The following is a 27,762-nucleotide window of genomic DNA, read 5'->3' as shown; positions in this document are numbered from 1 at the left end:
GAAAACAATTTGATTAAACAGGTTAATATGGTTAAAATACATTAAGACTGAGTAATGCTGTGATTGTTTTTATTATTTTGTATTGAAATGTTTGACTTTATTTTCCCTATGTCCTTTCAATATAGGAACAATTTGTGAAATGACAGCCTTCTGTAAATATGGACAAAAGTCTGTGGATTCATTTGATGGTATGTGTCTTGCAACATTATGTAAAATGACAGGTTGAGAAACACTACATCTTCCTAGGTGCATATGTGAGAAGGAACGCAAACTGTCTCCCTATGTGTGTGCCATCCCTAAACATCAAGTGTTTGTGGTTCATTAAAATGTTTATTGTCAAGGTTTAAAAAAAATTAATAAATATATATATATATATATATATATATATATATATATATTGAACTCTATTGGAGGGATGTGACATCATTCTTCCACAAGAAATTCCATAATTTAGTGTTTTGTTGATGGTTGTTTTCAATTGGGTTGAGACCTGGTGACTGAGACGGCCATGGCATATTGCGAAACATCAGCAAGTTCCTCTCTCCCCAGGGGTAGCAGCTCCTGTCTCCCCAGGGGTAACAGCTCCTCTCTCCCCAGGGGTAGCAGCTTCTCTCTCCCCAGGGGTAACAGCTCCTCTCTCCCCAGGGGTAACAGCTCATCTCTCCCCAGGGGTAGCATCTCTCTCCCCAGGGGTAGCATCACTCTCCCCATGGGTAGCATCTCTCTCCCCAGGGGTAGCATCACTCTCCCCAGGGGTAGCATCACTCTCCCCAGGGGTAGCAGCTCCCCTCTCCCCAGGGGTAACAGCTCCTCTCCCCAGGGGTAACAGCTCCTCTCCCCAGGGGTATCAGCTCCTCTCCCCAGGGGTATCAGCTCCTCTCCCCAGGGGTATCAGCTCCTCTCCCCAGGGGTAGCATCTCTCTCCCCAGGGGTAGCATCACTCTCCCCAGGGGTAGCAGCTTCTCTCTCCCCAGGGGTAACAGCTCCTCTCTCCCCAGGGGTAGCATCTCTCTCCCCAGGGGTAGCATCACTCTCCCCAGGGGTAGCAGCTTCTCTCTCCCCAGGGGTAACAGCTCCTCTCTCCCCAGGGGTAGCATCTCTCTCCCCAGGGGTAGCATCACTCTCCCCAGGGGTAGCAGCTTCTCTCTCCCCAGGGGTAACAGCTCCTCTCTCCCCAGGGGTAGCATCTCTCTCCCCAGGGGTAGCAGCTCCTCTCTCCCCAGGGGTAACAGCTCCTCTCTCCCCAGGGGTAGCAGCTCCTCTCTCTCCAGGGGTAACAGCTCCTCTCTCCCCAGGGGTAGCAGCTCCTCTCTCTCCAGGGGTAGCAGCTCCTCTCTCCCCAGGGGTAACAGCTCCTCTCTCCCCAGGGGTAGCAGCTCCTCTCTCCCCAGGGGTAGCAGCTCCTCTCTCCCCAGGGGTATCAGCTCCTCTCTCCCCAGGGGTAGCAGCTCCTCTCTCCCCAGGGGTATCAGCTCCTCTCTCCCCAGGGGTAGCAGCTCCTCTCTCCCCTAGGATGTGAAGACATCGGTGGCTTAGCCCACAGCCAGTAGGAAGGTCCGGGAAGGAATTTCAACAGCTAAATCCATGAATACATAAACAGTGTATTGCCAAAAACCACTCAAGAACTTCAAACATAGACTCTGACCTGTCCAATGGGCCAAACTGATTAAAGAATCCCACAGTACCTAAACACCCTCTCTCTCTCTCTCTCTCTCTCTCTCTCTCTCTCTCTCTCTCTCTCTCTCTCTCTCTCTCTCTCTCTCTCTCTCTCTCTCTCTCTCTCTCTCTCTCTCTCTCTCTCTCTCTCTCTCTCTCTCTCTCTCTCTCTCTCTCTCACACACACAGTGCAGTAATTAGAATCCCTATATCAGCTTTTAGTGATAGTCTACTGTGTGTTCTCCCCTCCTCTTTCTCTTTCCATCACTTTCTCTGTGTCGTCTAGTGATGTCTTTCATCTTGTCTGGTGTCTCTCTCCATCGACTCCCGAGTGGCGCAGTGGTTTAAGGCACTGCATCGCAGTTCTAGCTGTGCCATTAGAGATCCTGGTTCGTGACCGGGAGACCCATGGGCGGCGCACAATTGGTCCAGCGTCGTCCAAGGTAGGGGAGGGTTTGGCCGGCAGGAATGTGCGTTCGTTTCCCACGGGGGGCCAGTATGAAAAATAAAAAATAAAAATAAAAAAACATGTATGCATTTACTAACGGTAAGTCGCTCTGGATAAGAGCGTCTGCTAAATGACTAAAATATAATATCCTGTTCTTCTGTTGCTGTCTCTGTGTCTTGTCTGGTGTCTCTCTCCATCATATCCTATTCTTCTGTTGCTGTCCCTGTGTCTTGTCTGGTGTCTCTCTCCATCATATCCTATTCTTCTGTTGCTGTCCCTGTGTCTTGTCTGGTGTCTCTCTCCATCATATCCTGTTCTTCTGTTGCTGTCTCTGTGTCTTGTCTGGTGTCTCTCTCCATCATATCATATTCTTCTGTTGCTGTCTCTGTGTCTTGTCTGATGTCTCTCTCCATAATATCATATTCTTCTGTTGCTGTCTCTGTGTCATGTCTGGTGTCTCTCTCCATCATATCATATTCTTCTGTTGCTGTCTCTGTGTCTTGTCTGGTGTCTCTCTCCATCATATCCTGTTCTTCTGTTGCTGTCTCTGTGTCTTGTCTGGTGTCTCTCTCCATCATATCCTATTCTTCTGTTGCTGTCTCTGTGTCTTGTCTGGTGTCTCTCTCCATCATATCCTGTTCTTCTGTTGCTGTCTCTGTGTCTTGTCTGGTGTCTCTCTCCATCATATCCTATTCTTCTGTTGTTGTCTCTGTGTCTTGTCTGGTGTCTCCCTCCATCATATCCTATTCTTCTATTGCTGTCTCTGTGTCTTGTCTGGTGTCTCTCTCCATCATATCATATTCTTCTGTTGCTGTCTCTGTGTCTTGTCTGGTGTCTCTCTCCATCATATCCTATTCTTCTGTTGCTGTCTCTGTGTCTTGTCTGATTCTCTCTTTAGTTTTGCAATCCAAATTTGGAGCTATTGGAATTTTAACATGTTGTTCCATTTACATGGTGTAATTTACTGATGGTCCCTAACTAGCCCCATAGGGATATCCAAATTCAACCCAAATTTTCCACAGGCATTACGATTGGGTCAGGTGCAGTTGCATTCTGAATTGATTATTACTTGGTGTGGGCATGTGGGCAACGTTCATTTACGTTGTGATGCAGTCACAACCACAAGTCTCACTGAACTCAGTTTTGGAAAAGACTGACTTTATGACAAAAATTATCCAATATTTTTCCACGGAATTGTGCCATGTTTATAATAATATGCCATTTAGCAGACGCTTTTATCCAAAGCGACTTACAGTCATGCGTGCATACATTTTTTGTGTATGGGTGGTCCCGGGGATCGAACCCACTATCTTGGTGTTACAAGCGCCGTGCTCTACCAGCTGAGATACAGAGGACCACAGGACCACCAGTTTATTCTGGTGATATATTACCTCAACTACCTCAACTAGCCGGTGCCCCCGCACATTGACTCTGCAACGGTACCCCCCTGTATATTTAGCCTCCCTACTGTCACTTTATTTTACTTCTGCTCTTTTTTTTCTCAACACTTTTTGTTGTTGTTGTTTTATTCTTACTTTTTTTGTTTAAAATAAATGCACTGTTGGTTAAGGGCTGTAAGTAAGCATTTCACTGTAATGTCTGCACCTGTTGAATTCGGCGCATGTGACCAATAACATTTCATTTGATTTGATTTGATTTGATAACTGGACCACTGGCTGTCTCATGGAGTGTGTGAGGGTGAGTGTCATGGTCGGGATGGCCTGAACTCAGAGCCTGATAGAATACCAAGGAAAACCGTAGTAACTGCAGTAGAACATGGTGGAACAAAGCCAGATGGCAGTAACCTCACTTACTGCTGTTTCCTTGGTTTTTACTGGGATTTTGTAGTTGCATCAAATTTGACTCTCCATTTTCTCTGAAACGGAAGATAATTGAACCAGGACAATTTGTCACAAGATATAACAGATACTATGAAGCCTGATTTAGGTCTGAACTCATCTTTGACCAAATGTGTAGCAGCAGTTTGCAATTGTACGGCAGAATAGCTGTGCACATAATCCTAATACCTCTTCATGGACTACATTTGAACACTTAAACATTGTCTTCTTTTAGGGCGGGACCTGGTATGGTATGGTCACATTGCCTAGTGGTTAGAACGTTGGGCCAGTAACTTAAAGGTCGCTGGTTCGAATACCCGAGCTGTCAATGTGAAAATCTGTTGATATGCCCTTAAGCAAGGCACTTAACACTAACTTGCTTCATGGGTGCTGTACTACTATGACTGACCCTGTAAAACAACACATTTCACTGCACCTATTCGGTGTATCTGATAATAAAAACATATATATTTTTTTGCAATTCCAACAGTTAATTTAACAATGCTGGTTATAACTCTTGTTGACGTTGATCCAAGGACACCTTCACTTGCATTACCCTCTTACTGCAGAAAAATATTCTCATGAAATCATGTGACTTATAGTTAGAGAGAACGATTCCTGTAAACGCACGCTGCTACAAGCAGGAAACAAGGTATGGACAAACCAGAAATGTGACATTTCTGTTTGATAGTAACCCTGAATGATGAATGTGTGATCTATCTTGTCATCTTTTTGGCCAACCACATTGGAACATTCTAATCTTTAAGGACATGAAGTATGGAGTCATTGTTTTCAGGAAGGTGTCTCCATGGCGATAGGAGGGACAGGAGGCAGACTAAGGGCAAGGGAAGCCACCTGAACTACTGCCCTACAAAGGCAAAGAGCAGTCTACGCAAATGTCCGTGCATATCAACCATAACCACTGATCTGACCTATGACCCCTAAAATGCTGATACTGAACTCTGCCTTTGTATGACCTTAAACAAGTATATGGGTAATGCAACGGCAAAGTGCAGCATCAAGAAATCTAAATATGTTGATCCAACTTTCTTGTTGTTTATCTGTTTGATGGAAACTGTTTGATAGTTGTTACTACCTTCCAACTGTATTTAATGGTGTTATGTAGTCGTGTTTTCATGTTTTCAATGTTGTATTATAGTAGGCCTAAGGTTATTTCATCATGGAGAATGTTTATACTTAAGAAATATTTGACATTGTATGACTATCATTATAATGCTGTTTTACCATTATTTACTCTCTCTCTCACACACACACACTCACAGACACACACACAGACACACACACATACCCCCCCCACACACACACACACACTCACTGTGCAGTAATTATAATCTATAGAGCAGCTTTAAGTGATACAGTCTACTGTCTGATCTCCCCTCCTCTGCCTCTCTCCATTACTTTCTCTGTCTTCTGTTGCTGTCTCTCTTGTCTTCCCTCTTCTGTAGCTGTCTCTCTTGTCTGCCCTCTTCTGTTGCTGTCTCTCTTGTCTCCCCTCTTCTGTTGCTGTCTCTCTTGTCTCCCCTCTTCTGTTGCTGTCTCTCTTGTCTCCCCTCTTCTGTTGCTGTCTCTCTTGTCTCACCTCTTCTGTTGCTGTCTCTCTTGTCTCCCCCCATCTGTTGCTGTCTCTCTTGTCTCCCCTCTTCTGGTGCTGTCTGCTGTCTCTTGTCTCCCCTCTTCTGTTGCTGTCTCTCTTGTCTCCCCTCTTCTGTTGCTGTCTCTCTTGTCTCCCCTCTTCTGTTGCTGTCTCTCTTGTCTCCCCTCTTCTGTTGCTGTCTCTCTTGTCTCCCCTCTTCTGTTGCTGTCTCTCTTGTCTCCCCTCTTCTGTTGCTGTCTCTCTTGTCTCCCCTCTTCTGTTGTTGTCTCTCTTGTCTCCCCTATTCTGTTGCTGTCTCTCTTGTCTCCCCTCTTCTGTTGCTGTCTCTCTTATCTGCCCTCTTCTGTTGCTGTCTCTCTTGTCTCCCCTCTTCTGCTCAACCAACCTTGGTTCTCTCTCCATCTGCCCTCTTCTGTCACTTTCTCTGTGTCTTGTCTGTTGTTGTCTGTGTCCTGTCTGTTGCTATCTGTGTCTTGTCTGTTGTCTGTGTCTTGTCTGTTGCTGTCTCAGGTTCCAGTTTATTACTGTCTCCTGTGTCTATTTTCTTCTGTTATGGCCTGTTCTGTCTCTCTCCATCATATCCTGTTCTTCTATTGCTGTCTCTGTGTCTTGTCTGGTGTCTCTCTCCATCATATCCTATTCTTCTGTTGCTATCTCTGTGTCTTGTCTGGTGTCTCTCTCCATCATATCCTATTCTTCTGTTGCTGTCTCTGTGTCTTGTCTGGTGTCTCTCTCCATCATATCCTATTCTTCTGTTGCTATCTCTGTGTCTTGTCTGGTGTCTCTCTCCATCATATCCTATTCTTCTGTTGCTGTCTCTCATCTTGTCTGGTGTCTCTCTCCATCAACAGAAATATTGGTGAGGGTTAGGCCTACTCCAATACAACATTGAAAACATGAAAACACGACTACATAACACCATTAAATACAGTTGGAATACAGTTACAACACTCAAACTGTTTCCATCAAACAGAAAAACAACAAGAAAGCTGGATAAACACATTTAGATTTCTACATACTGCACTTTGCTTCTGCATTACCCATTCAGCTGTTTAAGGTCATACAACGGCAGAGTGCAGTATCAGCATTTAAGGGGTCATAGGTCAGATCAGTGGTCATGGTTGATATGCATGGACCAAAAAACCCAACTTTAAAGCCATTTGTCTCAGATTCACTGTTTGCGTAGACTGCTCTTTGCCTTTGTAGGGCAGTAGTTCAGGTGGCTTCCCTTGCCCTTAGTCTGCCTCCTGTCCCTCCTATCGCCATGGAGACACCTTCCTGAAAACAATGACTCCATACTTTGCTGAAACCTGTTCTGCCAGTTCATGTCCTTAAAGATGAATGTTGGAATGTTCCAATGTGGTTACCCCAAAAAGATGACAAGATAGATCAAACATCCATAACCTGTTTCCTGCTTGTAGCAGGCCGCGTTCACAGGAATCCTTTTCTCTAACTATAAGTCATATGACTTCATGAGAATATTTTTCTGGAATGAGAGTGTAATTCAAGTCAAGGTGTCCTTGGATGAATGTCAACAATATTTATAACCAGCATTGTTAAATTAACTGTTGTAATAAATAAACAAAATATTTGTAAATGTATTGTCACAGACACTGGATAGATGCAGTGAAATGTGTTGTTTTACAGGGTCATAGTAGTATGGTGTCCCCTGGAGCAAATCAGGTGTAAGTGCCTTGCTTAAGGGCACAGACAGACAGACGGCTCAGGTATTCGAACCAGCAACCTTTCAGTTACTAGCCCCACTAGGTAATCTTACCATACCAGTTCACACCCTAACAGAAGACACTGTTCAAGTGTTCAAATGTATTCCATGAAGAGGTATTAGGATTATGTACACAGCTATTCTGCTGTACAATTACAAACTGCTGCTACACATTTGGTCAAAGATGAGTTCAGACCTAAATCAGTCTTCGTATTATCTGTTATATCTTGTGACAAAGTGTCCTGGTTCAATTATCTTCAGTTTCAGAGAAAATGGAGGGTCAAATTTGCTGTAACTACAAAATCCCAGTAAAAACCAAGGAAACAGCAGTAAGTGAGGTTACTGCCATCTGGCTTTGTTCCACCATGTTCTACTGCAGTTACTACGGTTTTCCTTGATATTCTATCAGGCTCTGAGTTCAGGCCATCCCGACCATGACACTCACCCTCACACACTCCATGAGACAGCCAGTGATCCAGTTATCACCAGAATAAACATGGCACAATCACGCAGAAACATTATGGTTTAACTCGCATTGAAATGCAAATACCCAGATAATGGTAAGAAAGATAGCAAACAAAATATTGAAACGCTCGCTAACATAAAGAAAAGGACAGCATTGATATTAATACAAAGTCACATAAGTATAAACATTCTCCGTGATGAAATAGTTCTTACCTTATGGATAAAAACAGCTTGAGGGTTGCTACAATACAACATTCAAAACATGAAAACACAACTACACAACACCATTAAAAACAACAAGAAAGCTGGATAAACACATTTAGATTTTTTAGATACTTCACTTTGCTTTTGCATGACCCACACTGTTTAGAGTGTAGTATCAGCATTTTAGGGGTCATAGGTCAGATCAGTGGTCATAATTAGATGATACATCAGTGCATTTACACTTATCTACCTACGACATATTTGGCTGAACAGCAAAAACAACTTTAAAGTCTTTTTTTGTCTTCAGTTGTACTGTTTTCTAGTTGGTGCTCTTTGCCTTTGTAGGGCCGTTTATTCAAGCAGTCAACGGACAACAACTCTTAATGCAATCACGGGGAAAACACTTTTGAAAGCAGTTTTGACCTTTGTTAAAAAAAGAGGGGGATCCAAGCTTTCCATTGATAACACGTTTATTTCTATACTCCTATAATTGCGCTAATGCATTGTTTTAAAAATGCAGTTACAACCGGAGTATCAAGCATGGTTTAGGATCATTCACAACAGAGCTCTTAAAGGGGCAACAGCATCTTAAAACCGGAGTATCAAGCATGGTTTAGGAACATTCACAACAGAGCTCTTAAAGGGGCAACGGCATCTTAAAACCGGAGTATCAAGCATGGTTTAGGAACATTCACAACAGAGCTCTTAAAGGGGCAACAGCATCTTAAAACCGGAGTATCAAGCATGGTTTAGGAACATTCGCAACAGAGCTCTTAAAGGGGCAACGGCATCTTAAAACTGGAGTATCAAGCATGGTTTAGGAACATTCACAACAGAGCTCTTAAAGGGACAACGGCATCTTAAAACCGGAGTATCAAGCATGGTTTAGGATCATTCACAACAGAGCTCTTAAAGGGGCAACGGCATCTTAAAACCGGAGTATCAAGCATGGTTTAGGATCATTCACAACAGAGCTCTTAAAGGGGCAACGGCATCTTAAAACCGGAGTATCAAGCATGGTTTAGGAACATTCACAACAGAGCTCTTAAAGGGGCAACGGCATCTTAAAACCGGAGTATCAAGCATGGTTTAGGAACATTCACAACCGAGCTCTTAAAGGGGCAACGGCATCTTAAAACCGGAGTGTCAAGCATGGTTTAGGATCATTCACAACAGAGCTCTTAAAGGGGCAACAGCATCTTAAAACCGGAGTATCAAGCATGGTTTAGGAACATTCACAACAGAGCTCTTAAAGGGGCAACGGCATCTTAAAACCGGAGTGTCAAGCATGGTTTAGGATCATTCACAACAGAGCTCTTAAAGGGGCAATGGCATCTTAAAAGGGCAACTTTGTGATAGAACCCCCCCCCCCCCCCCCAACAACAATTCTGAGTGAATAATAATAATAATACATAATAATAATAATCAGGAAGTTGTGTCCAATGGGGTAAATGCAGATGGACAAACCCCATGCTTCATTTATAGCCACTATGCTGCATCCGTTGGGCTACAGGTGATCATGCTTATTGCTAATAGAACATCTGATAATAGACCATGAATACAGGATATATGGTTCAATATGTTAAAATCATTTACCATCTGATAATAGACCATGAATACAGGATATATGGTTCAATATGTTAAAATCATTTACCATCTGATAATAGACCATGCATACAGGCTATATGGTTCAATATGTTAAAATCATTTACCATCTGATAATAGACCATGCATACAGGATATATGGTTCAATATGTTAAAATCATTTACCATCTTATAATAGACCATGAATACAGAATATATGGTTCAATATGTTAAAATCATTTACCATCTGATAATAGACCATGCATACAGGATATATGGTTCAATATGTTAAAATCATTTACCATCTGATAATAGACCATGCATACAGGCTATATGGTTCAATATGTTAAAATCATTTACCATCTGATAATAGACCATGCATACAGGCTATATGGTTCAATATGTTAAAATCATTTACCATCTGATAATAGACCATGAATACAGGATATATGGTTCAATATGTTAAAATCATTTAACATCTGATAATAGACCATGCATACAGGCTATATGGTTCAATATGTTAAAATCATTTACCATCTGATAATAGACCATGAATATAGGATATATGGTTCAATATGTTAAAATCATTTACCATCTGATAATAGACCATGCATATAGGATATATGGTTCAATATGTTAAAATCATTTAACATCTGATAATAGACCATGCATACAGGCTATATGGTTCAATATGTTAAAATCATTTACCATCTGATAATAGACCATGCATACAGACTATATGGTTCAATATGTTAAAATCATTTAACATCTGATAATAGACCATGAATACAGGATATATGGTTCAATATGTTAAAATCATTTAACATCTGATAATAGACCATGAATACAGGCTATATGGTTCAATATGTTAAAATCATTTACCATCTGATAATAGACCATGAATACAGGCTATATGGTTCAATATGTTAAAATAATTTAACATCTGATAATAGACCATGAATATAGGCTATATGGTTCAATATGTTAAAATCATTTAACATCTGATAATAGGCCATGAATACAGGATATATGGTTCAATATGTTAAAATCATTTAACATCTGATAATAGGCCATGCATATAGGATATATGGTTCAATATGTTAAAATCATTTAACATCTGACAATAGACCATGCATACAGGCTATATGGTTCAATATGTTAAAATCATTTAACATCATCTTGACCAATATCTTATTGGGCTCATTCATGGAGGTGGAAATGATATTTTAGATGGTGTCAGCATCATTGTATTTTCATTCATTCTGGAGTAGAACGGCCTTTTTCTTGTCACCAGAACTGAGCATCTTAGAACTGAGCTTCTCAAGAAGTATCCCCAGGAGGACCCTGGGAACCCTAAGCAAGGGGACTGGAATTGGTCAAATTTGCTGTTTAATACATTTACAGAAATGATCCTCTTTTCCTAAAAGCATGACGGTCATGAATTATTTACGTGAAAGGGGAGATTAATTTAGCACAAGACAATCAATCTGAGATTGCCGTAAGGATATTTTTTTTTTGATTTAACACCTGAGATTTGGCTGTTCTATGAGTATGAATGGTCTGAGGCAGGCGTTAGATTACAAGCGTTTTCAAGTGTAACGTTAATAACGATGGTTTGGGGGAACTGCTCAGAGATTTAACGATGCTCCTACAAAGGTTCTAACGATGAACTTAGCCTTAAGATGCTTTTGGGAAACCGGACCCTGGATGAGACCATCTGCTAAATGACTAAAATGTCAAATGTAAGGTTTTAAACACAAATATCATATTACTGTATTTTTGGGGAAAAAAATGTAAGTATTGATTTCACAAATATTATATTTGTACAGTTCTTTATTAAAAATGTAGTTATTTTTTACATTTGACTGTGTAAAACCTAGCAGTACTACTTATTTCTCTGAGAGTGAGGCAGACATGTATTTGATTATTTGTCTTTCTGAAATGAAAGCATCAAATTATAGATTTTAAACAAATACATGTCTGTCATTGAACAACCCCATACCATGATTAGATAGTGAAAAAACACACCAATCTCTTTCATAATTTCTTTAAACAATAAAGGCTAATTTACCAAAACTTCTGAAAAGTGATATATAGCTTTTTGGAATGAAACTCTTCTCATGTTTCCCCATCTGAGCTCAGAGTAGATGAGAGACTGAGGGGCGGTTTCCCAGACAGAGTTTAATTGAAGTCAGGACCAGGTAAATTCTACTGAAGTATCTCCCCAATATCCCCACACGTCTTATTACCTGTTCTGTCTGTGTCCCGTATACTCCCTCTCCGGCGTTCCAGGTCACCAGCTCATTATTATGCACACCTGTCACCATCGTTACGCCCCCTGCGACCAATCAGACTCACCTGGACTCCATCCCCTTCCTGATTACCTCCCCTATATCTGTCACTCCCTTTGGTTCCTTCCCCAGGCGTTATTGATTCTGTTTCAGTGCTTCATGTCTGTACGCTACTCCTGTTTCTTGTTTTGTTCTATGTATTATGAAATTCACTTCCTCTACTTGCTTCCTGACTCCCAGTGTTCACGTTTCAGTCTGGCTGTAGCAGGCTGCCTAGTAAATTAAATGTCTTTGGCCCCATTACACTAAAACATGTAGGCACAATGTTGTCCTCATCCATGTCATTTACAATAACAAAATATTCAAACCGTTCTATATATGAGCTCAACTGCTCAATACTTTCATCAAACTGTCCAATGTTTCCAACAATTCCAGCCATTTTTCATTTCTCAATAAGCTCCTGATTGTCACTCACTTCAATATTGTCCTAAACCACAGCAATATTTTCCTGTCACGTGATCTTCATTCACTTCACTCACTGACGTTTCCTCCTAAGTTCGCTCATTTAGCAGATTTAATTAAAAGGTTTGTCTTCACAGTTGAATAAATGTCCTATCCTTTAATCACTGTATATTCCTCCTTTTTAATCATGTTGTTTTCCCGCTCCGATGTCCGTCTCGAGTCATTTTCTGCCGTCCATGACGATGTTAACTCTTTCTTAGCTAGCTGGACTATGCACTTGCCTCTGCTAGCAATACACTGTGTTAACATTAGCCTAGACTGGACCACAGAAAATAACAGTTTTAAACAGTTGTAAAAACCCACTTCTTCCAGACAGAATAGTTCCTGTAGATTCAGACTTACTCATCACCAATCTGTTGATATGTCTCGTGGGTTTCATAACCACGTCTGTATAACAATTCAATAATGATGAGACAGGAGACAGGAATCAGTTCAACCATTTATCTGGAACGTGATCATCTCAACACATACAAACCCCCATGATGCTCTGCAGCACAACCCCAATATACAACAAATACATAGATAAGTAAATGGACACTAAACAAAACTCATAGAGGAATTTAAATGTTCAGTTGTAGAAAGTAGGGCCATGGGATAGGGTCAGAAAGGTCAGTATGTTTGATAACTGGTTACAGAGGTGACATAACAAGCATAAGGTCCATTATAACACAGTGAAGTAGAGGTGGGAGCTAAAAGCAGACATGGACAGTGAGACGGTGTGAGGAGGTCAGGGGTGAAACACTAGATCAGGACAGGTAGAAATGGCAGGGCTGGAAATAGACACAGAGACACATTCTGATCATGGCTCAGACCTGACCTGAGACACCCAAACAGAAGATGCCATAGCAAAGTCCTGTCCAGTAGGCTATATGGGATTTCCTTTCATCAAAATACAACACATGGAAATGTGTCCAGTGTGTGTGTATGTCCACTGTGTGTGTCCAGTGTGTGTGTGTGTGTGTGTGTGTGTTCAATGTGTGTGTGTCCAGTATGTGAGTGTGTGTGTTGGTGTGTGTGTCCTGTGTGTGTGTGTCCAGTGTGTGTGTGTGTGTGTGTCCTGTGTGTGTTTGTCCAGTGTGTGTGTGTGTTCAGTGTGTGTGTGTGTGTGTGTGTGTGTGTGTGTGTGTCCATTGGGTGTGTGTGTGTCCAGTGTGTGTGAGTGTCATGCGTGTGTGTGTGTTCAGTGTGTGTGTGCCCAGTTTGTGTGTTCAGTGTGTGTGTCCAGTGTGTGATTGTGTGTTCAGTGTGTGTGTGTTCAGTGTGTGTCCAGTGTGTGTGTGTGTGTGTGTGATTGTGTGTGTGTGTGTGTGTCCTTGGTGTGTGTGTGTCCAGTGTGTGTGTGTTTGTGTCCAGTGTGTGTGTGTGTGTGTGTGTGTGTATGTGTCCAGTGTGTGTGTGTGTCCAGTGTGTGTGTGTGTGTCCAGTGTGTGTGTGTCCAGTGTGTGTGTGTATGTGTGTGTGTCCAGTGTGTGTGTCCAGTGTGTGTGTGTGTCCAGTGTGTGTGTGTGTGTCCAGTGTGTGTGTGTGTGTCCAGTGTGTGTGTGTATGTGTGTGTGTCCAGTGTGTGTGTCCAGTGTGTGTGTGTATGTGTGTGTGTCCAGTGTGTGTGTCCAGTGTGTGTGTCCTGTGTATGTGTGTGTCAGGTGTGTGTGTCCAGTGTGTATGTGTGTGGGTCCAGTGTGAGTGTGTGTGTGTGTGTCCAGTGTGTGTATGTGTCCAGCGTATGTGTGTGTGTCCAGTGTATGTGTCCAGTGTGTGTGTGTGTTTGTGTGTGTCCAGTGTGTGTGAGTGTGTGTGTCCAGTGTGTGTGTGTCCAGTGTGTGTCCAGTGTGTGTGTGTGTGTCCAGTGTGTGTGAGTGTGTGTGTGTGTCCAGTGTGTGTTTGTGTGTCCAGTGTGTGTGAGTGTGTGTGTCCAGTGTGTGTGTCCAGTGTGTTTGTGTGTGTCCAGTGTGTGTGAGTGTGTGTGTGTTTCCAGTGTGTGTGTGTCATGTGTTTGTGTCCTGTGTGTGTGTTTGTCAGGTGTGTGTTTCCAGTGTGTGTGTGTCCAGTGTGTGTGTGTGTCCAGTGTGTGTGTCCTGTGTGTGTGTGTGTGTCAGGTGTGTGTGTGTCCAGTGTGTATGTGTGTGTGTCGTGTGTGTGTCCAGTGTGTATGTGTGTGGGTCCAGTGTGAGTGTGTGTGTGTGTGTGTGTGTGTGTGTGTGTCCAGTGTGTGTGTCTAGTGTGTGTGTGTGTGTGTCCAGTGTGTGTGAGTGTGTGTGTGTGTCGGGTGTGTGTGTGTGTGTCCAGTGTGTGTGTGTGTGTCCTGTGTGTGTGTGTCCTGTGTGTGTGTGTGTGTGTGTGTGTCAGGTGTGTGTGTGTGTGAGTGTGTATGTCCAGTGTGTGTGTGTGTGTGTGTGTGTCCAGTGTGTTTGTGTGTGTCCTGTGTGTGTGTCCTGTGTGTGTGTGTCAGGTGTGTGTGTGTGTGTCCAGTGTGTGTGTGTCCATTGTGTGTGTGTGTGTGTGTATGTCCAGTGTGTGTGTGTGTCCAGTGTGTGTGTGTGTGTCCAGTTGTGTGTGTGTCCAGTGTGTGTGTGTGTGTGTGTGTGTGTCCAGTGTGTGTGAGTGTGTGTGTCCAGTGTGTGTGTGTGTGTCCAGTGTGTGTGTCCTGTGTATTTGTGTGTCAGGTGTGTGTGTCCAGTGTGTATGTGTGTGGGTCCAGTGTGAGTGTGTGTGTGTTTGTGTCCAGTGTGTGTATGTGTCCAGCGTATGTGTGTGTGTCCAGTGTATGTGTCCAGTGTGTGTGTGTGTTTGTGTGTGTCCAGTGTGTGTGAGTGTTTGTGTCCAGTGTGTGTGTGTCCAGTGTGTGTCCAGTGTGTGTGTGTTTGTGTCCAGTGTGTGTGAGTGTGTGTGTGTATGTGTGTGTGTCCAGTGTGTGTTTGTGTGTCCAGTGTGTGTGAGTATGTGTGTCCAGTGTGTGTGTCCAGTGTGTGTGAGTGTGTGTGTGTGTGTGTCCAGTGTGTGTGTGTCCTATGTGTGTGTTTGTCAGGTGTGTGTGTGTCCAGTGTGTGTGTGTGTCCTGTGTGTGTGTCCTGTGTGTGTGTGTGTGTCAGGTGTGTGTGTGTCCAGTGTGTGTGAGTGTGTGTGTCCAGTGTTTGTGTGTGTGTCCAGTGTGTGTGTCCTGTGTATGTGTGTGTCAGGTGTGTGTGTCCAGTGTGTATGTGTGTGGGTCCAGTGTGACTGTGTGTGTGTGTGTGTCCAGTGTGTGTATGTGTCCAGTGTGTTTGTGTGTTTGTGTGTGTCCAGTGTGTGTGAGTGTGTGTGTCCAGTGTGTGTGTGTCCAGTGTGTGTCCAGTGTGTGTGAGTGTGTGTGTGTGTATGTGTGTGTGTCCAGTGTGTGTTTGTGTGTCCAGTGTGTGTGAGTGTGTGTGTCCAGTGTGTGTGAGTTTGTGTGTGTGTGTGTGTGTGTGTGTGTGTGTCCAGTGTGTGTGTTTGTCAGGTGTGTGTGTGTCCAGTGTGTGTGTGTCCAGTGTGTGTGTGTGTCCTGTGTGTGTGTTCAATGTGTGTGTGTCCATTATGTGAGTGTGTATGTTGGTGTGTGTGTCCTGTGTGTGTGTGTCCAGTGTGTGTGTGTGTGTGTGTCCTGTGTGTGTTTGTCCAGTGTGTGTGTGTGTGTTCAGTTTGTGTGTGTGTGTGTGTGTGTGTGTGTCCATTGGGTGTGTGTGTGTCCAGTGTGTGTGAGTGTCATGCGTGTGTGTGTGTTCAGTGTGTGTGTGCCCAGTTTGTGTGTTCAGTGTGTGTGTCCAGTGTGTGATTGTGTGTTCAGTGTGTGTGTGTTCAGTGTGTGTCCAGTGTGTGTGTGTGTGTGTGTGATTGTGTGTGTGTGTGTGTGTGTCCTTGGTGTGTGTGTGTCCAGTGTGTGTGTGTTTGTGTCCAGTGTGTGTGTGTGTGTGTGTGTGTGTGTGTGTGTATGTGTCCAGTGTGTGTGTGTGTCCAGTGTGTGTGTGTGTGTCCAGAATGTGTGTGTGTCCAGTGTGTGTGTGTATGTGTGTGTGTCCAGTGTGTGTGTCCAGTGTGTGTGTGTGTGTGTCCAGTGTGTGTGTCCTGTGTATGTGTGTGTCAGGTGTGTGTGTCCAGTGTGTATGTGTGTGGGTCCAGTGTGAGTGTGTGTGTGTGTGTCCAGTGTGTGTATGTGTCCAGCGTATGTGTGTGTGTCCAGTGTGTGTGTGTGTTTGTGTGTGTCCAGTGTGTGTGAGTGTGTGTGTCCAGTGTGTGTGTGTGTCCAGTGTGTGTCCAGTGTGTGTGTGTGTGTGTCCAGTGTGTGTGAGTGTGTGTGTGTGTCCAGTGTGTGTTTGTGTGTCCAGTGTGTGTGAGTGTGTGTGTCCAGTGAGTGTGTCCAGTGTGTGTGTGTGTGTCCAGTGTGTGTGAGTGTGTATGTGTGTGTGTTTCCAGTGTGTGTGTGTCATATGTTTGTGTCCTGTGTGTGTGTTTGTCAGGTGTGTGTGTGTCCAGTGTGTGTGTGTCCAGTGTGTGTGTGTGTCCAGTGTGTGTGTCCTGTGTGTGTGTGTGTGTCAGGTGTGTGTGTGTCCAGTGTGTATGTGTGTGTGTCGTGTGTGTGTCCAGTGTGTATGTGTGTGGGTCCAGTGTGAGTGTGTGTGTGTGTGTGTGTGTGTGTGTGTGTGTGTGTCCAGTGTGTGTGTCTAGTGTGTGTGTGTGTGTCCAGTGTGTGTGAGTGTGTGTGTGTGTCAGGTGTGTGTGTGTGTGTCCAGTGTGTGTGTGTGTGTGTCCTGTGTGTGTGTGTCCTGTGTGTGTGTGTGTGTGTCAGGTGTGTGTGTGTGTGAGTGTGTATGTCCAGTGTGTGTGTGTGTGTGTGTGTGTCCAGTGTGTGTGTGTGTGTCCTGTGTGTGTGTGTCAGGTGTGTGTGTGTGTGTCCAGTGTGTGTGTGTCCAGTGTGTGTGTGTGTGTGTGTGTCCAGTGTGTGTGTGTGTCCAGTGTGTGTGTGTGTGTCCAGTTGTGTGTGTGTCCAGTGTGTGTGTGTGTGTGTGTGTGTGTCCAGTGTGTGTGAGTGTGTGTGTCCAGTGTGTGTGTGTGTGTGTGTCCAGTGTGTGTGTCCTGTGTATGTGTGTGTCAGGTGTGTGTGTCCAGTGTGTATGTGTGTGGGTCCAGTGTGAGTGTGTGTGTGTTTGTGTCCAGTGTGTGTATGTGTCCAGCGTATGTGTGTGTGTCCAGTGTATGTGTCCAGTGTGTGTGTGTGTTTGTGTGTGTCCAGTGTGTGTGAGTGTTTGTGTCCAGTGTGTGTGTGTCCAGTGTGTGTCCAGTGTGTGTGTGTTTGTGTCCAGTGTGTGTGAGTGTGTGTGTGTATGTGTGTGTGTCCAGTGTGTGTTTGTGTGTCCAGTGTGTGTGAGTATGTGTGTCCAGTGTGTGTGTCCAGTGTGTGTGAGTGTGTGTGTGTGTGTGTCCAGTGTGTGTGTGTCCTGTGTGTGTGTTAGTCAGGTGTGTGTATGTCCAGTGTGTGTGTCCTGTGTGTGTGTGTGTGTCAGGTGTGTGTGTGTCCAGTGTGAGTGAGTGTGTGTGTCCAGTGTTTGTGTGTGTGTCCAGTGTGTGTGTCCTGTGTATGTGTGTGTCCTGTGTATGTGTGTGTCAGGTGTGTGTGTCCAGTGTGTATGTGTGTGGGTCCAGTGTGACTGTGTGTGTGTGTGTGTCCAGTGTGTGTATGTGTCCAGTGTGTTTGTGTGTTTGTGTGTGTCCAGTGTGTGTGAGTGTGTGTGTCCAGTGTGTGTGTGTCCAGTGTGTGTCCAGTGTGTGTGAGTGTGTGTGTGTGTATGTGTGTGTGTCCAGTGTGTGTTTGTGTGTCCAGTGTGTGTGAGTGTGTGTGTCCAGTGTGTGTGTCCAGTGTGTGTGAGTGTGTGTGTGTGTGTGTGTGTGTTCCAGTGTGTGTGTTTGTCAGGTGTGTGTGTGTCCAGTGTGTGTGTGTCCAGTGTGTGTGTGTGTCCTGTGTGTGTGTCCTGTGTGTGTGTGTGTGTGTCAGGTGTGTGTGTGTCCAGTGTGTATGTGTGTGTGTCCAGTGTGTATGTGTGTGGGTCCAGTGTGAGTGTGTGTGTGTCCAGTGTGTGTGTGTCCAGTGTGTGTGTGTGTTTGTGAGTGTGTGTGTCCAGTGTGTGTGTGTGTGTGTGTGTGTGTGTGTGTGTGTGTGTCCAGTGTGTGTGTGTGTCAGGTGTGTGTGTGTGTGTGTCCTGTGTGTGTGTGTCCTGTGTGTGTCAGGTGTGTGTGTGTGTGTGTCCAGTATGTGTGAGTGTGTATGTCCAGTGTTTGTGTGTCTGTGTGTGTGTCCAGTGTGTGTGTGTGTCCTGTGTGTGTCCTGTGTGTGTGTGTGTGTGTCAGGTGTGTGTGTGTGTGTCCAGTGTGTGTGTGTGTGTCCTGTGTGTGTGTCCTGTGTGTGTGTCCTGTGTGTGTGTGTCTGTGTCAGGTGTGTGTGTATGTGTGTGTGTGTGTGTGTCCAGTGTGTGTGAGTGTGTGTGTCCAGTGTGTGTGTCCTGTGTGTGTGTCCTGTGTGTGTGTGTGTGTCAGGTGTGTGTGTGTCCAGTGTGTATGTGTGTGTCGTGTGTGTGTTTCCAGTGTGTAAGTGTGTGTGTCCAGTGTGTATGAGTGTGTGTCCTGTGTGTGTGTGTGTTTGTCCAGTGTGTGTGTGTGTGTGTGTGTCAAGTGTGTGTGTGTCCTCTGTGTGTGTGTGTGTGTGTGTCCAGTGTGTGTGTGTTCAGCGTGTGTGTGTGTGTCCAGTGTGTGTGTGTGTCCAGAGTGTGTGTGTGTCCATTGTGTGTGTGTGTCTAGTGTGTGGGTGTGTTTGTCCAGTGTGTGTCCAGTGTGTGTGTGTGTGTGTGTGATCAGTGTGTGTGTGTCCAGTGTGTGCCATGTGTGTGTGTGTCCGGTGTGTGTGTGTTCAGTGTGTTTGTTCAGTGTGTGTGTGTGTGTGTGTACAGTGTGTGTGTATCAAGTGTGTTTGTGTGTCCAGTGTGTGTGTGTGTTCAGCATGTGTGTGTGTGTGTCCAGTGTGTGTGTCCAGTGTGTGTGTGTGTCCAGTGAGTGTGTTTGTGTCCAGTGTGTGTGTGTGTGTGTGTGTGTCCAGTGAGTGTGTGTGTCCAGTGTGTGTGTTTGTGTGTCTAGTGTGTGTGTGTGTGTGTCCAGTGTATGTGTGTCCAGTGTGTGTGTCTAGTGTGTGTGTGTGTCCAGTGTGTGTGTTTGTGTCCAGTGTGTCCAGTGTGTGTGTGTGTGTCAGTGTTACCATGGTTATTATTTACAGGGACACTGAGGCGCCCTCATAACAAATCCCAAACCCTGGATAGAGGGGCTCAGTGAATGTGGAGTGGAATGTGTTCAGGTGGGTCAGTGTGTCAGAGGAGACTCTGTAGAAGGACAGAGTGCCGGCTGGCCAGTCCAGATACACTCCTACTCTGTGGGAGCTGGAGGAGGGGACGTCTATGGTAGTGGACTTGTTATTGTGCCAGGCAGAGTAACTGTTGTCAGAGCAGAACAGACTCCAGGACTTGTCATTGCATCCAAGCCAACAGGCATTACCCCATCCTCTCCTGCTGATTCCTTTATATGTCACTCCTATATAAACCCTTCCCCCACTCCACTCTACCTCCCAGTAACAGCGCCCAGTCAGACCCTCTCTACACAGCACCTGACTACATTTCTCAAATCTCTCTGGGTTATCAGGATACGGCTGCTCCTCTCTCCTCCATGTCACCTTTCTGTTCTCCTCAGACAGAGAGAGGAATCTGTTTACTGTGTTTAGGTCCAGTGTGAGATCACAGACATCTGATGGATGAAACCAGACACAATATTAGAAATCATCATCATTCACATTAGAATGTTAACTCACTTTTCACCAATTCATTTAATGTAGATGTTTCTAGGTATCAAAAGGAGAAGTTAAGGTAACTTGAGACTTGTTGAATGATCATATGTTATACTGTATGGTAATATAAAACACACTTATTCCCATTACACACACACACACACACACACATCCTGAACAAACACAAACACATCTTGAACACACACACAGACACACACATTGTCAAAGCAACTCTTTGTAAACGTTGGTGTCCCTGATTTGTGCTTCTGTAGGACTACAGCTGATATTTAATATGACCAAGTAAGAAATGATGGTGGTCTTTGACTTTGACTTCACTTGAATTAAGACTTATTCTTAGTCATATTCTTCACAGCAGTCAACACTCACATTTTGTAAGTCCAGGTTTCATTGTGTTCTCTCCACCATGTTCCACACTGTAGCGGTAAGCAGAAGAACAGACAGTCATTGAGGAATATACGTGAACTCACACACACACACACACACACACACACAGTCAGTACATACATTTGTCCAAGTCTGTGTGTGTGTGTGTCCACTGTTTGTGTCCTGTGTGTGTGTGTGTGTGTCCAGTGTGTGTGTGTGTGTGTGTGTGTGTGTGTGTGTGTCCGGTGTCTGTCAGTGTGTGTGTGTATGTCAAGTGTGTGTGTTTGTGTGTCCAGAATATGTGTGTGTGTGTCCAGTGTGTGTGTGTGTGTGTGTGTGTGTTCAGTGTATTTGTCCAGTGTGTGTGTGTGTCCAGTGTTTGTGTGTCCAGTGTGTGTGTGTGTGTGTGTGTGTGTGTGTGTTTGTCCAGTGTGTGTATGTGTGTCCATTGTGTGTGTGTGTCCAGTGTGTGTATGTCTAGTGTGTGTGTGTCCAGTGTTTGTGTGTATGTGTCCAGTGTGAGTAAGTCTCTGTGTTTGTGTGTGTCCAGTGTGTGTGTGTTTGTGTGTCCATTGTGTGTGTGTGTCCAGTGTATGTGTGTGTGTGTGTGTGTGTGTCTAGTGTGTGTGTGTGTGTGTAGTGTTTGTGTGTGTGTCCAGTGCATGTGTGTGTCCAGTGTTTGTGGTTGTGTGTCCAGTGTGTGTGTGTGTGTGTGTGTGTGTGTGTCCAGTGTGAGTAAGTCTGTGTGTTTGTGTCCTTTGTGTGTATGTGTCCAGTGTGTGTGTTTACAGTGTGTGTGTGTGTGTGTGTGTGTGTCCAGTGTGAGTAAGTCTGTGTTTGTGTGTGTGTCCAGTTTGTGTTTGTGTTTGTGTGTGTGTCCGGTGTGTGTCCAGTGTGTGTGTGTGTGTCCAGTGTGTGTGTGTGCGTGTGTGTCCAGTGTGTGTGTGTGTGTGTGTGTCCAGTGTGTGTGTGTGTGTGTTTGTCCAGTGTGTGTATGTGTCCATTGTGTTTGTGTGTCCAGTGTGTGTGTTTGTCCAGTGTGTGTTTGTGTGTGCGTCCTTTGTGTGTGTGTGTGTCCTTTGTGTGTATGTGTCCAGTGTGTATGTTTACAGTGTGTGTGTGTGTGTGTGTCCAGTGTGTGTGTGTGTGTCCAGTGTGTATTTGTGTCCAGTGTGTGTGTGTGTCCACTGAACACACACACACACACACACACACACACACACACACACACACACACACTGGACAAACACACACACACGACACACGACACACACACACACACACACACAAACACACACACACACACTGGACACACACACACACGGGACACACACACACACACTGGACACACACAAACACACACACACACACACACACACAGGGACACACGTGAACTCACACAGTTACACACACACACACACACACACAGTCTTTATATAACTTAGTCCAAGTGGTGGTCAGAATGTTTGTCTTAACTAGCCTGATAACTCCAACATGTCTGATATGAACATTGACATAAACCCTCTACATACTTGAATTTCTCCAGTCTGCAGTGTGGATCCTCCAGTCCAGCAGAGAGCAGTCTGACTCCTGAGTCTCCTGGGTGATTGTAGCTCAGGTCCAGCTCTCTCAGGTGTGAGGGGTTTGACTTCAGAGCTGAGACCAGAGAAGCACAGCCTTCCTCTGTGACTAGACAGCCTGACAGCCTGTAAAGAGACAAATCATATTAAAACCACACTGCTATTCTTTGGTGGTGAAAATAATGGCAGTATATTTTTTCAGCATATTCAGATATATCAGTGTCCTGAAACCTGCCATATCTATTCATGAATTAATGTATCATTATTAGAAACTATCATAATATTGCTTGTAGAGAGAAAAATGCATATTACAAATATTTGAGTAGACTGACCAGAGCAGTTTAAAAAGCAATATCAGTCAAAAGACAGACAGTGAGGTATCAGATTTAGATTGTATTGAGTATACAGTCCACACCATATCTATTTTGACAGTGAAGCTAACATTTTAAATGTGGCTCTATACTCCAACATTTTGGATTTGAGATCAAATGTTTCATATGAGGTGACAGTATATAATGTCACCTTTTATTTGAGGGTATTTTAATACATATCTGTTTCACCGTTTAGAAATGAAAGTACTTTATGTATCTAGTCCCCCCATTTGAAGAAAGTCATAAGTATTCTGACCAATTCACTTATAGTGTATTAAAGTAGTCAAAAGTTGAGTATTTGGTTGTAAACTCGTTGGTTGCATTTGCAGTTTGTTTTGGTTGTGTTTTGGGTTATGTTTTGCCCAATAGTAACTGAATGGTGGATGATGACTGGAGTAATTTTCTGTCTAAGTGAGTAGATAACATGTTTCTAAACACTACTAAATTAATCCTGATGATGCCATGATTAAGAAAAATCATGAATGAATCATGAATAATAATGAGTGAGAAAGTTACAGAGGCTACAACAAAACATGCTAACCTCTCACCATTACCAATAACAGAGGGGGTCTGATCCTTGTTCCTCTGTAACTTTCTCATTCATCATCATTCACGATTCATTCATGATTATTCATAATCATGGTAGCATCCACATGATCGTAGAAGAGTTCAGAAACATCTTCTATTCTTACTGACAATACAAGTGAAGTGACTCCAAAATGACAGGACATTATTCACCATTCAGTTTCTATCGGAAAAAACATAATCCAAAACACAACCAAGACAAACAGCAAATGCATTCAACAAGTTTGTAGAATCACAAGCTTGATGTAATCACTGCAGGTAAGGAGTATGGGACCAAATACTACACTTATGACTACTTTAATACAATATAAGTGAATATGTCCAAATTATTAAGACTTTTTCAAATGGGAGACCTAGACACATAAAGTGCTTTCCTATCTAAACTGTAAAACAGCTATGTATGAAAATACCCTCAAATAAAAGTTGACATTCTGTACTGTCACCTAATATGAAACATTCTATCTCAAATCCAAAATGCTGGAGCATAGCACCAAATTTAAAACTGTAAGCTTCACTGTCCAAACACATATGGTGCGGACTATGTGTGCCTGGTAAACACATGTGGATCTGGTGAACAGTTATCACTTGTTGACCAACTACAGGAATACTGACCTCAGAGTCTCCAGTTTACAGTGGGGATTCCCCAGTCCAGCAGAGAGCAGCTTCACTCCTGAATCCTTCAGGTCATTGTTACTCAGATCCAGCTCTCTCAGGTGTGAGGGGTTTGACTTCAGAGCTGAGACCAGAGAAGCACAGCCTTCCTCTGTGACTAGACAGCCTGACAGCCTGCAAAGAGTCAAATCATATTAAAACCACACTGCTATTCTTTGGTGGTGAAAATAGTGGCAGTATATTTTTTCAACATATTCAGATACATCAGTGTCCTGAAACCTGCCATATCTATTCATAAATGAATGTTTCATTATTAGAAATGACAAAGTATTGCCTGTAGATAGAAAAATATATAGTACGAATATTTGAGTTGACTGACCAGACCAGTTTAAAAAGCGGTATCAGTCAAAAGACAGACAGTGAGGTATCAGATTTAGATTGTATTGAGTATACAGTCCACACCATATCTATTTTGACAGTGAAGCTAACATTTTAAATGTGGCTCTATACTCCAACATTTTGGATTTGAGATCAAATGTTTCATATGAGTTGACAGTATATAATGTCACCTTTTATTTGAGGGTATTTTAATACATATCTGTTTCACCGTTTAGAAATGAAAGCACTTTATGTAACTAGTTCCCCATTTGAAGAAGTCAAACGTATTCTGACCATTTGACTTATAGTGTATTAAAGTAGTCAAAAGTTGAGTATTTGGTTGTAAACTCGTTGGTTGCATTTGCAGTTTGTTTTGGTTGTGTTTTGGGTTATGTTTTGCCCAATAGTAACTGAATGGTGGATGATGACTGGAGTAATTTTCTGTCTAAGTGAGTAGATAACATGTTTCTAAACACAACTAAATTAATCCTGATGGTGCCATGATTAAGAAAAATCATGAATGAATCATGAATAATAATGAGTGAGAAAGTTACAGAGGCTACAACAAAACATGCTAACCTCTCACCATTACCAATGACAGAGGGGGTATGATCCTTGTTCCTCTGTAACTTTCTCATTCATCATCATTCACGATTCATTCATGATTATTCATAATCATGGTAGCATCCACATGATTGTAGAAGAGTTCAGAAACATCTTATATTCTTACTGACAATACAAGTGACGTGACTCCAAAATGACAGGACATTATTCACCATTCAGATTCTATTAGGAAAAACATCATCCAAAACACAACCAAGACAAACTGCAAATGCATTCAACAAGTTTGTAGAATCACAAGCTTGATGTAATCACTGCAGGTAAGGAGTATGGGACCAAATACTACACTTATGACTACTTTAATACAATATAAGTGAATATGTCCAAATTATTAAGACTTTTTCAAATGGGAGACCTAGACACATAAAGTGCTTTCCTATCTAAACTGTAAAACAGCTATGTATGAAAATACCCTCAAATAAAAGTTGACATTCTGTACTGTCACCTAATATGAAACATTCTATCTCAAATCCAAAATGCTGGAGCATAGCGCCATATTTAAAACTGTAAGCTTCACTGTCCAAACACATATGGTGTGGACTATGTGTGCCTGGTAAACACATGTGGATCTGGTGAACAGTTATCACTTGTTGACCAACTACAGGAATACTGACCTCAGAGTCTCCAGTTTACAGTGGGGATTCCCCAGTCCAGCAGAGAGCAGCTTCACTCCTGAATCCTTCAGGTCATTGTTACTCAGATCCAGCTCTCTCAGGTGTGAGGGGTTTGACTTCAGAGCTGAGACCAGAGAAGCACAGCCTTTCTCTGTGACTCCACAGCCTGACAGCCTGACAGAGAGATCATCATGATTTCACAAACACACTGTTAATTTAACACCAGTAGTGTAGAAGGACAATGGCAGATGCATTTGGTTTATTCTCTTAAACAACATATAGATTAATCTTCTGTCTCCTAGAATTGTATGGTCATGTTGTTATACTAATGTGAACATCAATGCATTGATTCAATATGTTTTTCAATAATACATATATTTCTCTAAACTGAATATTTCTTCCTGATGATTAGTACTTAAATGTCATTTTATGAACTCACAGAGCAGCTCTGGAGGCTTTGACCACTGGCAGCATCCTCAGAAGACCTTCCTCTGATCTGGAGTATTTCTTCAGGTCAAACACATCCAGCTCCTTTTCTGAAGTCAGCAACACAAAGACCAGAGCTGACCACTGTGCAGGTGACAGTTCTTCTTCTGAGAGACTTCCTGAGCTCAGGAAGCTTTGGATCTCCTTCACTAGAGAATGATCATTCAGTTCATTCAAACAGTGGAACAGATTGATGCACCTCTCTGGGGAGTGATTCTCCCTGATCTTCTCCTTGATGTACTTGACTGTTTCTTCATGGCTCTGTGAGCTGCTTCTTGTCTTTGTCAGTAGACTTCGTAAGAGCATCTGATTGGACTCCAGGGAGAGGCCCAGAAGGAAGCGGAGGAAAAGGTCCAGGTTTCCTGTCTCACTTTGTAAGGCTTTATCCACAGCACTCTTGTAGACAGTAACTTCAGTAACTTGCGGTTCGGCCATTAGATTCTCATTGTTGTTGATGAATGAGAGGAACACATATACAGCAGCCAGAAACTCCTGAATGCTCAGATGCACGAAGCAGTACACCTTGTCCTGGTACAGCCCACATTCCTCTTTAAAGAGCTGTGTGCACAATCCTGAGTACACTGATGCTTCATTGACATCAATGCCAGCCTCTTTCAGGTCTTCTTCATAGAAAATCAGATTGCCATTCACAAGCTGTTGAAAAGCCAGTTTTCCCAGTGACAGAATGATCTCTTTATTCCAGTGTGGACCTGTCTCTTCTTTCCCAAGATACTTTTCATTCTTCTGTTTGGTATGAAACTCCACAAGGTGTATGAACATCTCAGTCAGAGTCTTGGGCATCTCTTCTGTCTTGTCTGTACTCAACATGTGTTCAAGGACTGTTGCAGAAATCCAACAGAAGACTGGAATGTGGCACATGATGTGGAGGCTCACATGATGTGGTGTTTGTCCTTTTTCATCAAATTCAGCTCCCGAAAAGGGAATGAAAATACAAATTGGACATCCTGATTTGCTTTTCCTTCAGCCCAGTCCAGAATGAACTTCTGCACAGAGACTGTTTTTCCAATGCCAGCGACTCCCTTTGTCAGCACAGTTCTGATAAGTTTGTCTTGTCCAGTTAAGGGTTTGAAGATGTCGTTACATTTGATTGCAGTCTCTGGTCTTGCTTGTTTCCTGGTTGTTGTCTCAATCTGTCTCAGCTCATGTTCATTATTGACCTCTCCTGTTCCACCCTCTGTGATGTAGAGCTCTGTGTAGATCTTATTGAGAAGTGTTGGGTTTCCTTGTTTAGCGATCCCCTCAAATACACATTGAAACTTCTTCTTTAGATTAGATTTGAGTTCACGTTGGCAAATCACAGCAAGCTCATCTGAATGAAGAAATAACACAGAGGATATTAATATTACATCTGTTTTAATGCCTACAGTATTGTAGGACTGTTATAAAATTTAAAATAAAAGTATTATATTGATTATTATACTTATTATTAATATAAGTGTTATTAATGTTGTCTCTCTCTCTCTCTCTCTCTCTGTCCTCTTCTCTCTCTGTCTAAATTAATCAACACAACACATCCCTGCTGCTACTTGATGAGGTCACTAGGTGATGTGTTAAGGCTGCTACAATATCACCGAGTTACACAGCTACTTTAGCTGTACTTTAGCTACAGCTTTTAAATGTTCTAAAACAGCATTCAACATGAGGCAGACAGCACTTACTTTTCTCCAGTGTGTCAGCAAGCTCCTTCTGGTTCATTTTTCTCAGGACGTGCAGTGTGATCTTCAGAGCCCCCTCTCTGGCACTGCTCTCCTGCTTCTCATCTTCAGCATCCTCCACTTCCTTATCCTGCTTCTGACTCTCAAAGCCTTCTGGGAGTTCTGGACTAAGAATCCTCTTGAACATCTTCAGCTCGTTCTTCACAAATGTCATAATATTGTCTTCAAGCAACTGAAATAAATAAAGTAAATAAGTTAAACAAGAGACTAAATGC

General features: G+C 43.3%; 2 protein-coding genes and 1 long non-coding RNA gene across 3 annotated transcripts in view; 1 reads left to right on the top strand and 2 right to left on the bottom strand.

Moving 5' to 3' along the window:
• Positions 1–27,762, top strand: part of LOC311142441 — a 1,015,744-nt gene that overhangs the window by 569,468 nt on the left and 418,514 nt on the right. The window lies entirely within an intron of this gene.
• Positions 25,310–26,117, bottom strand: LOC311099437 (NACHT, LRR and PYD domains-containing protein 5-like; the record flags this gene model as incomplete). The annotated part of the gene is made up of 2 exons (XM_084140124.1): positions 25,310–25,499; positions 25,765–26,117. 2 exons carry the CDS (start codon positions 26,115–26,117, stop codon positions 25,310–25,312), a joined length of 543 nt encoding a protein of 180 aa, XP_083996250.1.
• LOC311099426 (NACHT, LRR and PYD domains-containing protein 3-like) lies at positions 26,702–27,713 on the bottom strand (the record flags this gene model as incomplete). Its single annotated transcript, XM_084140114.1, has 2 exons — positions 27,491–27,713; positions 26,702–27,141 (listed from the first exon to the last, which is right to left on the bottom strand). Exons 1-2 carry the CDS (start codon positions 27,699–27,701, stop codon positions 26,702–26,704), a joined length of 651 nt encoding a protein of 216 aa, XP_083996240.1. The 5' UTR covers positions 27,702–27,713.

The sequence above is a fragment of the Coregonus lavaretus genome, assembly GCF_964263955.1.
Source record: "Coregonus lavaretus genome assembly, chromosome: 2".
Classification (NCBI taxonomy): Eukaryota; Metazoa; Chordata; class Actinopteri; order Salmoniformes; family Salmonidae; genus Coregonus; species Coregonus lavaretus.
Note: the sequence above shows the minus strand (reverse complement) of the source record. Positions and strands in the feature narration are given on the sequence as shown.